Source organism: Carcharhinus amblyrhynchos, unplaced genomic scaffold (assembly GCF_965287045.1).
Source record: "Carcharhinus amblyrhynchos unplaced genomic scaffold, sCarAmb.v2.hapA scaffold_65, whole genome shotgun sequence".
Classification (NCBI taxonomy): Eukaryota; Metazoa; Chordata; class Chondrichthyes; order Carcharhiniformes; family Carcharhinidae; genus Carcharhinus; species Carcharhinus amblyrhynchos.
In genome coordinates, this window is record NW_027649805.1 from 376,518 (window position 1) to 391,779 (window position 15,262).

General features: G+C 45.4%; 1 protein-coding gene across 3 annotated transcripts in view; it reads right to left on the reverse strand.

Annotated features, from left to right (window-relative positions):
* Window positions 1–956: 956 nt before the first annotated feature.
* u2af1 (U2 small nuclear RNA auxiliary factor 1) overlaps window positions 957–15,262 on the reverse strand; it is a 93,939-nt gene continuing 79,633 nt past the window's right edge. For 2 of the 3 annotated variants that reach the window (XM_080182550.1, XM_080182552.1), the window contains exons 7-8: window positions 7,443–7,535; window positions 957–1,267 (exon numbers count right to left, since the gene is read on the reverse strand). In XM_080182550.1, the coding sequence (XP_080038676.1) occupies window positions 1,138–1,267; window positions 7,443–7,535 (223 nt within the window). In that variant the 3' untranslated portion in view covers window positions 957–1,137. Of the gene's footprint in view, window positions 1,268–5,591; window positions 5,676–7,442; window positions 7,536–15,262 lie in introns of all 3 variants that reach the window. The other variant, XM_080182549.1, reaches the window with a different exon arrangement.

Sequence of the window (15,262 nt, forward strand, 5' to 3'; positions counted from 1 at the left end):
ACTATCCATTGCTGTAACAAGCTGTCACACTGCAGCCTCAGGCCAACATACCAAATACACTTTCATCGATTCCACTGTGTCTGACAACACCTACAAGCAATGATATTGTTATATTTTGCTAACCAGACACACATTTACAATTTAGATGCTATTAAATTGTTCCAGAAATGAGTGTTCAACACAAACCAAGTTCACCATCTCTTTAATCTCAAAATCTGTTAACAAGTGATCTTTTGAAAGAGAGAATCAGTTGACAGCAGCAAGGTACATTCGGCAGAGGTCAAAGCCCACATATCAAACAGCTTTCACTCACCGCAGTTTCATCATCCAGTCACAGGTTACAACATAATTAAAAGTTTAGCCACATTACATCCCTGCCTCTCCAGGCACCACAGCCAATCAGGCTCCCACATCCCAAACCCAATCTTCAGGTGAGCTTTCTAATCAATAACAGCCATTGTCAATCAGGTGGACTGGTGTATAAATCAGCCATCTCATGGTCCCCATCTCTTTTAACTCGCACTAAATCCAAGAGGCTGTAGCAGAATCTACTTCAGCTGAAATGTTCCTCAGATTTAAATTCAGAGCAGTAAGCTCATTTTAGTATCAGTGAGTGACACAAGTTACTTGAATATTGCTGGAAAAAAAATCGCCAGAGTTTTTCATCTTGTACTGAATTGCAAGAATTGTGGTAAATTGATGTTCTTGAGAACTGACCTGATGAGTACAAAACAAAAAACTTTGACAAAAATGTCTCTTTATAGACATACACATGCTACTATGATTCCAGCAGGAATGTGCAGCTGAAGCAGTCTATAATAACACATCAAAATACACTGTGAAAAAAAGGACCTCTTTCTAAATCTTCTCCACCCTAAACATACTGCAGAGTAAACTGGCTCCATCTCTCTCTCATGTGCGCACACACTACATACACAGAGGAAGAGGCAAGTAAAAACTTGGAACTTGGAACTGATACTGCAGCTCAGGTAGTTTCAGCTCCATTTTTATTTTAAAAAGGTTTATTGAACATCAAAAGGAAACAGAACAGCGGCTTTATTTTAAACTCAAACATAAAAAGGATTAAACTCCAATTAAATGTTGCATGTTAAATGAGCTGTCATTCAGACTGATGCCTTAGAATCTTCCAGATCGCTCCCGATCCTTGGATCGCCTCCGATCACGGTCTCGATCACGCCCTCCACGCCCTCCGCGTTCTCGCGATCTAGATCGCTTGCGCTCACGAGACCTTGATCTCGACCTATGTCTGTAAAAGCATAAAACCAAAAAGGTTTCACAACTTGGTCTGCATCACCACACAGTCATTCCTCCCACACAATGTGTCTCAGCCTGGGAGCAAGGAGGACACTGCTCAGTAGTACACTGATAAACCCAGCACATCACTCCCACCAGAAACCATGAGTCAGTCACTCCTTTACCCCCATTCACGTCACCACAGTCCTGAATCATTCCAAAACTATCACTGTCTCTTTTAGGAAGGGTGCTAAGGGCTTGGAGAGGGTTCAGAAAAGATTTACCACAATGGCACCAAGGATGAGGGAATTCAGGGGTACGGAGAAATGAATGAAGCTGAAATTGTTCTCCTTAGAGCAGAGAAGGTAACGGGCTGCTGTTAGAGCAAATAATGAGACGTTGCTTCCAGTGGCAAAATGACAGCACTCATAGGGCAAAGACATAGAACATAAACATAGAACATTACAGCGCAGAACAGGCCCTTCGGCCCACGATGTTGCGCCGACCAGTTAAAAAAAAACAACAATGACCCACTAACCTAAACCAATCCCTTTTCGTCCATAAACCTATCTACAGACCTCTTAAACGCCCCCAGACTAGGCGCATTTACAACTGCAGCAGGCAGGGCATTCCAATCCCTCACCACCCTCTGGGTAAAGAACCTACCCCAGAAGGTGATTGACTAAAGAACCCAAGGCAAAAATTGAGATGCTATGACCTGGAAACTCCTGGAATCATCTTCAACAGCCTCTGCAGAAAGTGCATTCAGTAATTCTTTACTGCAGAGGGCTTCTAAAGACTGGGTTGTTAAACATGTTCAAGGCAGAGATGGACAGAGTTTGAACATTGTTCTAAATAAGGATCAAGAGCCTTAGGACGTTCCTGGGAATCAAGTGATTCCTATGGGCCGTCCAACATATTTTGTGGCTCACTTGTCTTACGTTTGAGCTTCTGGGGATTCCGTGAATGTCTGTATAAGTTGTGCATGTTGATTTTTGTCTTTTTTTTAATCCACAGGTGATTCGGTCCGCCTTGTTGTCCAACAAGGGGCATACAGGCGGTGGGTCGTGCGAGGGCTGCTCTTGGATGTTGCTTCGAGAGTTGCCTAGTGCTTCACGTCGTTAGTGTACGCTTAAACTGGACTAACTGATGGGCAACACGACAGCTCAGTGACTCTCACTGTTTGCTGTGCAGATACATGGATTTGGGCCAGTGTCTGTGGGGGTTTGCACATTCGCCCCGTACTTGCGTGGGTTTTCTCCGGGTGCTCCGGTTTCCTCCCACATCCCAAAAACGTGCTCTTAGGCTGAATGGTGTTAACAAATTGTCCCTAAATTAGGCGTCCCTCAATCTGGTTATAATTCTCTAAATTTTCACACCTTTATTGTGGAGTCCAATAGGCGTAGACAAAGATCATGGGTAGAAGAGGACACTCACTGAATGTTAAAATGGCGGTGCAGGCTTGTGGGGCTGAAGGGCCTGTTTCCCGTGCTGTGTTGTTCTTTGAACAAGAAAGGGAATGAGGAGCTACGGGGATAAGTCGGGAAAGTGGGAGTTGAGGGTTATATTGGATCAAATACTAAATGGCACAGCAGACTGGATGAGCCGAATGGCCACTCATGCCCCTATGTATTATGATCTTAGGGGATTGGAATCCACAGTCATTGCAGAAAGCAGGATGACTAAATATCTGTATGGTAAACTTGAGAAGGGGTGAGCAAAAGCAGAGCAATTAGACTGACAGGGCAGCTCTACTGAAAAGCAACTTCCAATACAATGAATCAATGGCTTCATCGGTACAGTAAACAATGAATGGCCTGATAGCCCTGTATCAATCCCAAACTAATCCCACTGCCCCCCACTCTCTCCCCATCGCCCTGTATCAATCCCAAACTAATCCCACTGTCCCCCCGCTCTCTCCCCATCACCCTGTATCAATCCCAAACTAATCCCACTGTCCCCCCACTCTCTCCCCATCGCCCTGTATCAATCCCAAACTAATCCCACTGCCCCCCACTCTCTCCCCATAGCCCTGTATCAATCCCAAACTAATCCCACTGCCCCCCACTCTCTCCCCATAGCCCTGTATCAATCCCAAACCAATCCCACTGCCCCCCACTCTCTCCCCATCGCCCTGTATCAATCCCAAACTAATCCCACTGCCCTGCTCTCTCCCCATTGCCCTGTATCAATCCCCAACTAATCCCACTGCTCCCCGCTCTCTCCCCGTATCAATCCCCAAACTAATCCCACTGTCCCCCCACTCTCTCCCCATCGCCCTGTATCAATCTCCAAACTAATCCCACTGTCCCCCCAACTCTCTCCCCATCGCCCTGTATCAATCCCCAACTAAACTCACTGCCCCCCAACTCTCTCCCCATAGCCCTGTATCAATCCCCAACTAATCCCACTGCCCCCCACTCTCTCCCCATCACCCTGTATCAATTCCAAACTAATCCCACTGCCCCCCCACTCTCTCCCCAAACTAATCCCATTGCCCCATGTCGCTCCACCGTCCTGTATTCATCCCAAAATAATCCCATAGTTTGGGACTGATGCAGGGCCATGGGAAGAGAGCGGACCAGTGGGATTATTTTGGGATTGACACAGGACAATGGGGAGACATGGGGCAATGGGATTAGTTTGGGGATTGATACACAGCAATGAGGAAGTGGGGCAGTGTAATTAGTTTGGGGATTGATAAAGGGCAATGAAGGAGTGAGGCAGTGGAATTAGTTTGGGGATTGATGCAGGGCTAATTCCACTGCCCCACTCCCTCAATGCTCTGTATCAATCCCCAAACTAATCCCACTGTCCCATGTCTCCCCATTGTCCTGTATCAACCCCAAAATAATCCCACTGACCTGCTCTCTCCCCATAGCCCTGTATCAATCCCCAAACTAATCACACTGCCCCACTCTCTCCCCATAGTCCTGCATCAATCCCAAACTAATCACACTGCCCCACTCTCTCCCCATAGTCCTGCATCAATCCCAAACTAATCACACTGCCCCACTCTCTCCCCATAGTCCTGCATCAATCCCAAACTAATCACACTGCCCCACTCTCTCCCCATTGTCCTGCATCAATCCCAAACTAATCCCACTGGCCCACTCTCCCCATCGCCCTGTATCAATCCCAAACTAATCCCATTGCCCCCCGCTCTCTCCTCATTGCCCTGTTTCAATCCCAAACTAATCCCACTGCCCCTGCCACTCTCCCCATCGCCCTGTATTAATCCCAAACTAATCCCACTGCCGTTCTCTTCCCATGCGTTGTCCTTTTCCGCAATATGCACTGATTTGGCATAGCACAACATTCAATGTTCCAATAAGCCTTTCTGCAAGGACGGTTCTTTATGCTCTCACTTGGTGAAACAATATCTCCCACTGATTTATTTGTCTAGAGAAATCAGTGATTCCCTATTCATTCCTTTTAACCTTCTTGCTCCAGTGGAAACAGTCCCAGTATTTGATATATCTCCTTGGCATCATCCTGGTAAATCAATGCTGTACTCTCTCTATGGTTTAATGTTAATAATGGGACCCAACACTCAAGTCTAGTGCTGTGGCCTCTTACTACCTGGCAAGTTCCCAACATCCCAGCAGACAAACCTGGTTTCAGGGTGGTCCCTTTTCCAAGGATACCCGATTGCTTACTCCTGTTCACACTGACGTCATGATCTGCAGGGGGATAGCAACATGTTTGGTTCCTTCCCAGAGCTAACCTCGCCAAGGCCTGCAGCGTACAACATGACACACACATAGTGCCAGAGTGAAAGTGGGCAAGACAGGATCTTGTTAATACTCAGTATATTACTTAGGGCTGAGTGTATGTGTGGGCCCGAGAGGGGGGGCAGCAGAGGAAAGGGGGGGGGGCACCCGCAGTGCAGGGGGCCGACTACAGGGCCACCCCGCCCACGGTGCAGGGGGCCGAGTACAGGGCTGCCCTGCCCGCGGTGCAGGGGCTGTGTACAGGGCCACCCCGCCCACGGTGCAGGGGGCCACCCTGTCCGTGTGGACACTGGACTGATTACTGGACGGTCCCACTGGCAGTCAGGAGAATGGAAGGACACACAAATCCAAAATAAAGAACACAAACAGGAGTAAGAAAGGCAATCGGGTTCCATTCAGTAATTACTGATTGACGAATAAAGTATTCTCTTTCCCCAGCACCAACCCAGCCACATTCCCCTGACCGCCCACTGGCTGCTCTAAGGACACTGATCACCCAGCCACCTTAATGCATCTCTCCAATCACGTGCTTGTCATTAACTAGAATGGAATTAGTCTGATATGTCACTGACATTCAGACTGGAGAAGTAGGATTGTACTCACCTGATGGCAGCCATTAAGTGTTTTGGGGTGATGGTTAGCAGCCGTTTGTCACCAGACGAGGTCACACGGCTACCCTGCTGCTGGCTGAAATACATGGGAAACGGTGAGGCATTTTTGGTAAAAAACAGCAGTAATTAATACTGGGAATGGAAGTAGGCTCGGTGAGTGGGAGAGGAAAAGGACTTGGAGCTACAGGCTCACAGGGCTTTAAAGGCACCGTGCCAAGTTGATAAGGCTGTGGAAAAAGCTAATAAAATTCTAGGCAATAAAACAAGAGGGATAGAGTAAGAAATAATGCTGAGCCTGTAAAATACCTTAATACAAAACTATAACATGCAATACTGGGCTTTACCCTGTCAGATAGATTACTGAGACTTGAGAGAGGGTACAGCATAGATTTTCTGGGATGCTACCTGGAATGAGCAAAAAATAGAGTCAAAACCTGGGGGTCCTTTCATTCAAATCCTGGTTTTCAGGCAATTTGTTAGGTGTGACTACAATTTATGAAAGCATAGTACAGTGTAGGTAGGAGCAGATTGTTTCCACTGACTGAGGGATCTGGAATGAGCTTCCAAGTTTAAATGCAGAGGGCAAGAGAAAAATCTTCCAATTTGTGGCAGCTTTTTCCAATATTAGTCATTTGGCCTATGGGAATAAGATGGGTCAATGTGATTCAGACTAATTATTCAAGTGGGATGTTAACAGACACAAACTCTTTGTGCAGTTTGAGCCATTCCCATTTATTTCTACACCGAACATGGTAGGTCTCTTAAAATTAGAAATCCCATACCTTTAAAGACTTGTTTCTCTCTAACACCATTAAGTACTAAACAGCCAATTAGGTCCTTTAGCTTTCCTCAAGATTATGTCAGTAATATTGGCAGCAGCATGAGGGGCACAAAGGAATATTAGACAATTGACATTTATGCACAGGGTATAGCGAAGAAACAGATCACGCTCTGATATCCTCAATCTTTGCATAGCTGCACTAAGAGCTGATGTGGGTGGAGATAAGGTGTAGAAATGGGGTGGAAACAGTTTAAAAGATTTCAAAGCAGTGCACAAGATCTAGAATCACAATCCCTCCAGCGTAGGAGGCCATTCAGCCCATCAAGTCTGCACAGACTCTCCAAAAGAGCACCGTTTCCAGACCCTACCACCTCCTAACCTATCCCCATAACCTCACACATTTACAATGGCTAATCCATCTAACCTACACATTTTGGGATACTAATGGGCAATTTTGCATGACCAATCCACCTAAATTACACATCTTTGGACTGTGGGAGGAAACCGGAACACCCAGAGGAAACCCATGCAGACACGGGGAGAACGTGCAAACTCCACACTCACTCAAGGCCAGAATTGAACCTGGGCCCCTGGTGCTGAGAGGCCGTGCCGTGTCACCCAGGCTCTCAGGCAATTTGTTAAGTGTGACTACAATTTATGAAAGCATAGTAGTGTAGGTAGGAGCAGATTGTTTCCACTGACTGAGGGATCTGGAATGAGCTTCCAAGTTTAAATGCAGAGGGCAAGAGAAAAATCTTTCAATTTGTAGTAGCTTTTTCCAATATTAGTCATTTGGCCTATGGGAATAAGATGGGTCAATGTGATTCAGACTATCCTGAGGTAATTGGATGAAAAAAGACTGCAAATCCAAACTGTATAAAGTGATTGATTGTGCAAGCCTTCTGCCTTTGACCGTCAACCAAATTAGCTGAAATCTATACAACCTGATCAAATAAAACACTGGCAACACTGCATAGGAGCTTTCACAATTCCAAGGCTCCCAAAGCTGAAGATAATTAAAAACAGATTTTACATACAGCCAGTGAAACAGTAAGAACTGACCTCTTACGACGCCGTCCATACAGCTCACGACGTAATTCCCGGGAAATTGGCTTCAGATGCATGAAGTTACAAAAGCCTCCACGTGTACACTCACTGCAGAACAAAGCAAAGAATAAACAGCTCGGTAAAATGGAAAAAGCAGCATCTGCTGGTGGCTTCACCCCAAGTCCTGTTCCTCCATCATTCTTGCTCTCATTTCTCTAGGTTTGAAAGTTCTCACTGCTGTTTTTGTCTTTGCTCCTGACAATTTCTAATGCCCAATCAAATCATTTCATTTTCTTAATGCAATATGGCCTGGTGAAACTTTCTTCTTTACCACCCCGGAATTTGCCATTTTCTTACCGCCTCTGGAGCTTTGTGGGACATTTCATTTCCTGGATACAGTTATAAGAGGGAAAATGTACTTGACAAATAGGCTTGAAAACAGAGTATTGATAAGGGAATTAACATCAATTTCACAGCGCCAGAGATCTGGGTTCAATTCCAGCCTTGGATGATTGTGTGGAGTTTGCACATTCTCCTCATGTCTGCATGAGGCAAATTGTGCGGAGGGTCTGGAGAGTCTACAGAAGGATCCAGATAGGCTGGGCGAATGGGCCAGGAAATGGCAAATGGAATTTAATGTTGGCAAGTGCGAGGTGGTCCACTTTGGTAGGAAGGATTATTACTTACGTGGCGAAAAACTGCAGCAGGCGACGGTGCAGAGGGACCTCGGGGTCCTTGTGCATGATTCGCAAAAACCCAGCTTGCAGGTGCAGCAGGTGGTCAGGAAGGCGAATGGGATGCTGGCCTTCATAGCGAGGGGGATTGAATATAAAAGTAGGGAGGTCTTGCTGCGGCTGTATAGGGCATTGGTGAGGCTGCAGCTGGAGTACTGTGTGCAGTTTTGGTCGCCGTACTTACGCAAGGATATTTTGGCCTTGGAGGGAGTGCAGAGGAGGTTTACTAGGCTGATGCCGGAGTTGAGGGGGTTGAGCTGTGAGGAGAGGCTGAATAAACTAGGCTTGTACTCGTTAGAGTTTAGAAGAATGAGGGGAGATCTCATTGAGACGTATAAGATGATGAATGGGATGGATAGGATAGAGGTGGAGAGACTCTTCCCACTGAGAAGGGATAGTAGGACTAGGGGGCACAGCCTCAAGATAAAGGGGGGGGCGGTTTAGAACGGAGTTGAGGAGGAACTTCTTCACTCAAAGGGTGGTGAATCTCTGGAATTCTCTGCCCGTTGAAGTGGTGGAGGCTACCTCACTAAATATTTTTAAGACGCGGGTTGATGGGTTTTTGATAAGAGAGGGGATTAAGGGTTATGGGGAGAGGGCGGGAATGTGGAACTGAGCCACGACAGATCAGCCATGATCTTATTGAATGGCGGGGCAGGCTCGAGGGGCTAGATGGCCTACTCCTGCTCCTATTTCTTATGTTCTTATGGGGTTCCTGCCACAATCTACAGATGTGGAGGTTAGGGGGATTGGCCATGATAAATTGCTCTATAGTGTCCCAAGGTATTTAGGTTAGATGGTTAGCCATGTTACATACATGGAGTAAGCACAGTAAGAAGTCTCACAACACTAGGTTAAAGACCAACAGGTTTATGTGGCAGCACAAGCTTTCAGAGTCTCAGGCTCCTTCTTCAGGTGAGTCATAATACATAGAGTTGCAAGGATACATTGGGGAAGAGGCCTGGGTAAGATACTGTCAGAGAGTCAGGTCAGACCTGGTGGGCCAAATGGCCTCTTTTGCTCTGTAGAGATAGAAACATAGAAGATAGGAGCAGAAGGTCATTCAGCCCTTTGAGCCTGCTCCGCCATTCATTACGATCACAGCTGATCATCCAACTCAGTAGCCTAATACTGCTTTTCTCCCATAACCTTTGATCCCATTCACCACAAGTGCTATATCCAGCCGCCTCTTGAATACATTCAATGTTTTGGCATCAATGACTTCCTGTGGTAATGAATTCCACAGGCTCACCACTCTGGGTGAAGAAATGTCTCCTCTCATAAATGGCCTACCCTGAATCCTCAAGACTGCAACTCCTGGTTCTTTCCTCCCCCCACCATTGGAAACATCCTCCCTGTATCTACCCTGTCTAGTCCGGTTAGAATTTTATAAATCTCTATGAAAAACGCCCTCATTCACCTGAACTCCAGTGAAAACAATCCTAGCCTAGTCAATCTCTCCTCATACATCAGTAAAGTTTATTTATTAATTACAAGTAAGGCTTACATTCACACTGCAATGAAGTTACTGTGAAACTCCCCTAGTCACCACATTCCAGTGCCTGTTTGAGTCAATGCACATCCCCATCATCCCTGGAATCAGCCTGGTAAACCTTCGCTGCACTCCCTCAAGAGCAAGAACATCCTTTCTCAGAAATAGGAGACGAGAACGGCACACAATACTCTAGGTGCGGCCCCACCAAGGCCCTGTATAATTGCAACAACACATCCCTGCTCCCATACTCAAAACCTCTCATAATGAAGACCAACATCCCATTTGCCCTTCTTTACCTCCTGCTGCACCTGCATGCTTACCTTCAGTGACTGGTGCACAAGGACACCCAGGTCCCTCTGCACAGTCCTCTCTCCCAATTTACAGCCATTTAGGTATTAATCTGCTGTCTTGTTTCTGCTTCCGAAGTGAATAACCTCACATTTATCCACATTATACTGCATCTGCCATTGATTTGCCCACTCACCCAACCTGTCCAGATCATTCTAAAGGATCTCTGCATCCTCGTCACAGTTCACCCTCCCTCCCAACTTGGCATCACCTGCAAACTTTGAGATGTTACATTTTGTTCCCCCATCCAAATCATATATATTGTGAATAGCTGGAGTCCCAGCACCGATCCCTGTGGCACCCCCACTAGTTACTGCATGTCAATTTGAAAAGCACCCATTAATTCCTGCTCTTTGTTTCCTCTCTGCCAACCAGTTTTCTATCCATCGCAATACAATCCTCCCAATCCCATGCGCTTTAATTTTGTACGATAATCTCTTGTGCGGGACTTCGTCAAACACTTTCTGAAAGTCCATATGTATCACATCTACCAGCTCCCCCTTTCAACTCTACCCGTTACACCTTCAAAAAATTCCAGCAGATTTGTCAAGCATGATTTCCCCTTCATAAATCCATGCTGACTCTGTCTGATCCTGTCACTGCTTTCTAAATGCTCTGCTATAAAGTCCTTGATAATGGATTCAAGGATTCTCCTTACTACCGATGTTAAGTTTACTGGTCTATAATTCTATAATTCCCTGTTTTCTCTCTACCTCCCTTTTTGAATACTGGAGTGACATTCGCTACCCTCCAATCTGCAGGGACTGTTCCAGAGTCTATAGAATCCTGGAAGATGACCACCAATGCATCCACTATTTCTAGAGCCACATCCTTCAGTACTGTGGGATCTAGATTATCAGGCTCTGGGGATTTATCTGCCCCCAGTCCCTCCAACTTTCCCAGCACCATTTCTCTACTAATATTGATCTCCCTCAGTTCTTCCCTCTCACTAAATCTTGCATTTTCCAACATTTCTGGCATCTGATTTGTGTCCTCTTTTGTGAAGAGGGAACCAAAGTATGTTTTCAGTTGCTCGACCATTTCTTTGCCCTCCATTATACGTTCCCCTATTTCTGTCTGTAGGGGGATCTACATTTGTCTTCACCAATCTCTTTCTCTTCATGCATCTATAGAAACTCAGTGTTAGTCTTTGTGTTCCTTACAAGCTTACTTTCAAACTGTATTTTCCCCTTCTTAATCAATCCCTTGGTCCTTCTTTGCTGAATTCTAAACTGCTCCCAATCCTCAGACCTATTATTTCTCTTGATGAATCTGTATACTTCTTCCTTAGATTGGATACACTCTCTAATTTCCTTTAAGCCATGGACTGGCCCTCTTAACCATTTTACTTTTATGCCAGAACCTATGATTAAGTTGGGCAAACCCTCGATTTTCACTAAGGATGACAAATGTAACCAATTTGAGAGAGAGGGAATCAGAGAGTGATACAGAAGAAGTTGTGACATTGACTCTAATTCTGGGCACTATGCTTTAGGAAGGATGTGAAGGTTTTTGAGAGTGCAAAAGAGATTGACTGGACTGGTTTTAGGATGAGGGATGAGTTATGCAGATAGTGAAGAAGTTAGGTTTGTTCTGCTTAGAGCCAAGAGTAGATTAACAGAAGTGTTGAAAAAGAGTTTAAAACAATGAAAATATTTCTGACAGTTGATAACCAATGCATACTGATTTAAGATGATAGGCAAAGAATTGGAAGAATCATGTATGTGAAGCAAAGGATGATTATTTAGAATTTTAAAAATTTGTTCTTGGATAAGATGTCTCTGTTAAGCCCATCTCTAATTGCTTTTGAGAAAGTGGTGGTGAGCTGCCTTCTTGAACCACTGTAATTCATAACACGCAGGGTTACAGGGATAGGGCGGGTGGGAGACATGGGCCTGGGTAAGATGTTGAATTGATGCAGACTTGATGGGCTGAATGGCCTCCTATCCTGTAAGGATTCTATGAGATATTTGGGAGGGAGTTCCAGGATTTGGATCGAGCAACAGGAAAGTGACGGCAATGTATTTTCAAGTGAGGAATGTTGCAATAAATGTGGTGGTGCAAACAGATTCATCAGCAGTCTTCAAAGGGAACTGGATGAATACCCAAGGAAGAAAATTGCAGGAATGTGACAGTGGGGGATAGGGATCAACTAAACTGTTCTTTGAAACAGCTAGTACAGATGTAATGCACACTATATAGCCTCCCTTATGCACTTCACTATTCTCTGCAGGACATCACTGGAGGGTGGTGAGGGCGGTGAGGGCAACTCAACTTGATGATCCACATAAATGTGGTGAGACAACAGCAGGTCGGAGGCTAGAAGTTCAGTGGCAACTCACCTCCAATCCCCAAAGCCTCTCCACTTGCCTGAACGAGTGCAGCTCGAACAACACAAGCTCCACATCATCCTGGACAAAGCAGCCCGCTTGATTAGCGTCTAATCTGCCACCTTCAACATTAAATCCCTCTGCCAAAGTGCAACACAGTGGTTAGCACTGCTGCCTCACAGCGCACGGGACCTGGGTTCAATTGCTGGCTTGGGCCACTGTTGGTGTGGAGTTCTCCCCATGTCTGTGTGGGTTTCCTCCAGGTGCGCTAGTTTCCTCCCACAGTCCAAAAGACGTATTGGTTAGGGTGCACTGGCCATGCTAAATTCTGCCTCAGTATTCTCGATCCAGCGCAGGAGCATGGCAACTCAGGGATTTTCAGTGACTTCATTGCAGTATTAATGCAAGCCAACTTGTGACACTAATAAACTTTACTTTAAAATGCAGTGCGAATCATCTACAAGATATATGAATTCACCAAGGTTCCGACAGCGCTTTCCAACAATATAGTACAATTTACAAAATAAAATGCCAAATAAGCATGCTATTGAATCACACAGGGAGAAATTGGATCAGTAGACAAAAGCTTGATCAAAGTGGTGGGGTTTTCTCAGAAGTTTATAAAGGAGTCATAGAGGTTTACAGCATGGAAACAAGACCATCGACCCAACCTGTCCATGCTGCTTTTTTTTTAAAAAACCCCTAAGCTAATCCCAACTGCTCACATTTGGCCCATATCTCTCTATACCCATCTTAGCCATGTAACTGCCTAAATGCTTTTTAAAAAACAATTGTACCCGCCTTGACTATACCTCTGGCAGCTTGTTCCAGACACTCACCACCCTATGTGAAAAATTGCTCCTCTGGACACTTTTGTATCTCTCCCCTCTCTCCTTAAACCTATGCCCTCTAGTTTTGGACTCCCCTACCTTTGGGGAAAGATATTGACTATCTAGCTGATCTATGGCCCTCAATATTTTACTGACCTCTATAAGATCACCCCTCAGCCTCCTACGCTCCAGAGAAAAAAGCCCCAGTCTATTCAGCCTCACCTTATATCTCAATCCATCAAGTCCTGGTAGCATCCTAGTAAATCTTTTCTGCACTCTTTCTAGTTTAATAATATCCTTTCTATAATAGGGTGACCAGAATTGCACACAGTATTCCAAGTGTGGCCTTATCAATGTCTTTTACAACTCCAACAAGACATTCCAACTCCTGTATTCAATGTTCTGACGATATGAAACCAAGCACGCTGAATGCCTTCTTCACCACTCTGTCCACCTGTACCTTCACTTTCAAGGAGCTATGAACATGTACCCCTCGATTTTTGTTATGTAACTCTCCCCAACGCCCTACCATTAACTGAATAAGTCCTACCTTGGTTCAATCTATCAAAATGTATCACCTCACATTTATCTAAATTAAACTCCATCTGCCATTCGTCAGCCCATTGGCCCAACTCATCAAGATCCTGTTGCAATTAGAGATAATTTTCTTCACTGTCCACCATGCCACAATTTCCTCTTAAAAGGAGGAAAACAAGGCTGTAGTGTTTCGAGTCCCAAATAACTGAAAACATGCTCATCAATGAAGAAAAGATTAAATCTGGCACAATCCACAGGACAGAATTAGAGGAACATTGGTATTTCAACATGTGTGGAGTTTGGTAAGTTTAGAAACACAAAGAACATAGAACATTACAGCACAGAACAGGCCCTTCGGCCCACGATGTTGCGCCGACCAGTTAAAAAACAATGACCCTCTAACCTAAACCAAACCCTTACCATCCATAAACCTATCCACGGATCTCTTAAACGCCCCCAAACTAGGCGCATTTACAACTGCAGCAGGCAGGGCATTCCAATCCCTCACTACCCTCTGGGTAAAGAACCTACCCCTGACATCCGTCCTACAACTACCACCCCTTAATTTAAAGCTATGCCCCCTCGTGCTAGCTTTCTCCATCCGAGGAAAAAGGCTATCACTATCCACCCTATCTAAACCTCTAATCATCTTATATGTTTCAATAAGGTCCCCTCGTAGCCGCCTTCTTTCTAACAAAAACAACCTCAAATCCCTCAGTCTCTCCTCATAGGACCTCCCCTCCATACCAGGCAACATCCTGGTAAACCTCCTCTGCACCCTCTCCAATGCCTCCACATCCTTCCTATAACGTGGGGACCAGAACTGCACACAATGCTCCAAGTGCGGCCGCACCAGAGTTTTGTACAGTTGCAACATGACGCTGCGGCTCCTAAATTCAATCCCCCTACCAATAAATGCCAAGACACCGTATGCCTTCCTAACAACCTTATCTACTTGATTCCCAACTTTCAGGGATCTATGTACACATACACCTAGATCCCTCTGTTCATCCACACTATTCAGAGTCCTACCGTTAGCCCTATACTCTACACATCTGTTATTCCTGCCAAAGTGAATTACCTCACACTTTTCCGCATTAAACTCCATCCTCCACCTCTCGGCCCAGCTCTGCAACTTGTCCAAGTCTCTCTGTAAACTAAGACACCCTTCCTCACTATCTACCACACCTCCGACTTTGGTGTCATCAGCAAATTTACTAATCCACCCAACTATACCCTCATCCAGATCATTTATAAGAAGCAGCCAGGGCAGAGAAATATACGAGCAAGGATGAGGATTTTAAAATTGCGGCACGCTTAACCAGGAAACAATCTAGGTCAGTGAGCCCAGAGGTTTGGGTGATAGGCAAACGTGCAAGATAGGATTCGAGCTAACAGAAAATAGAAAGCCTTCACACTCTGCTCTTCTTCACCCACACTCCCTCTCCTCCCATTTCACCTCACTACTCTCCACCGCACATGCCCCCTCACCCCCCATTTGTTTCCTCTTTCTCCTTGCCCTTATTCTCATCCCACATTCCTCCTCCTCCTCTCCTCCTCC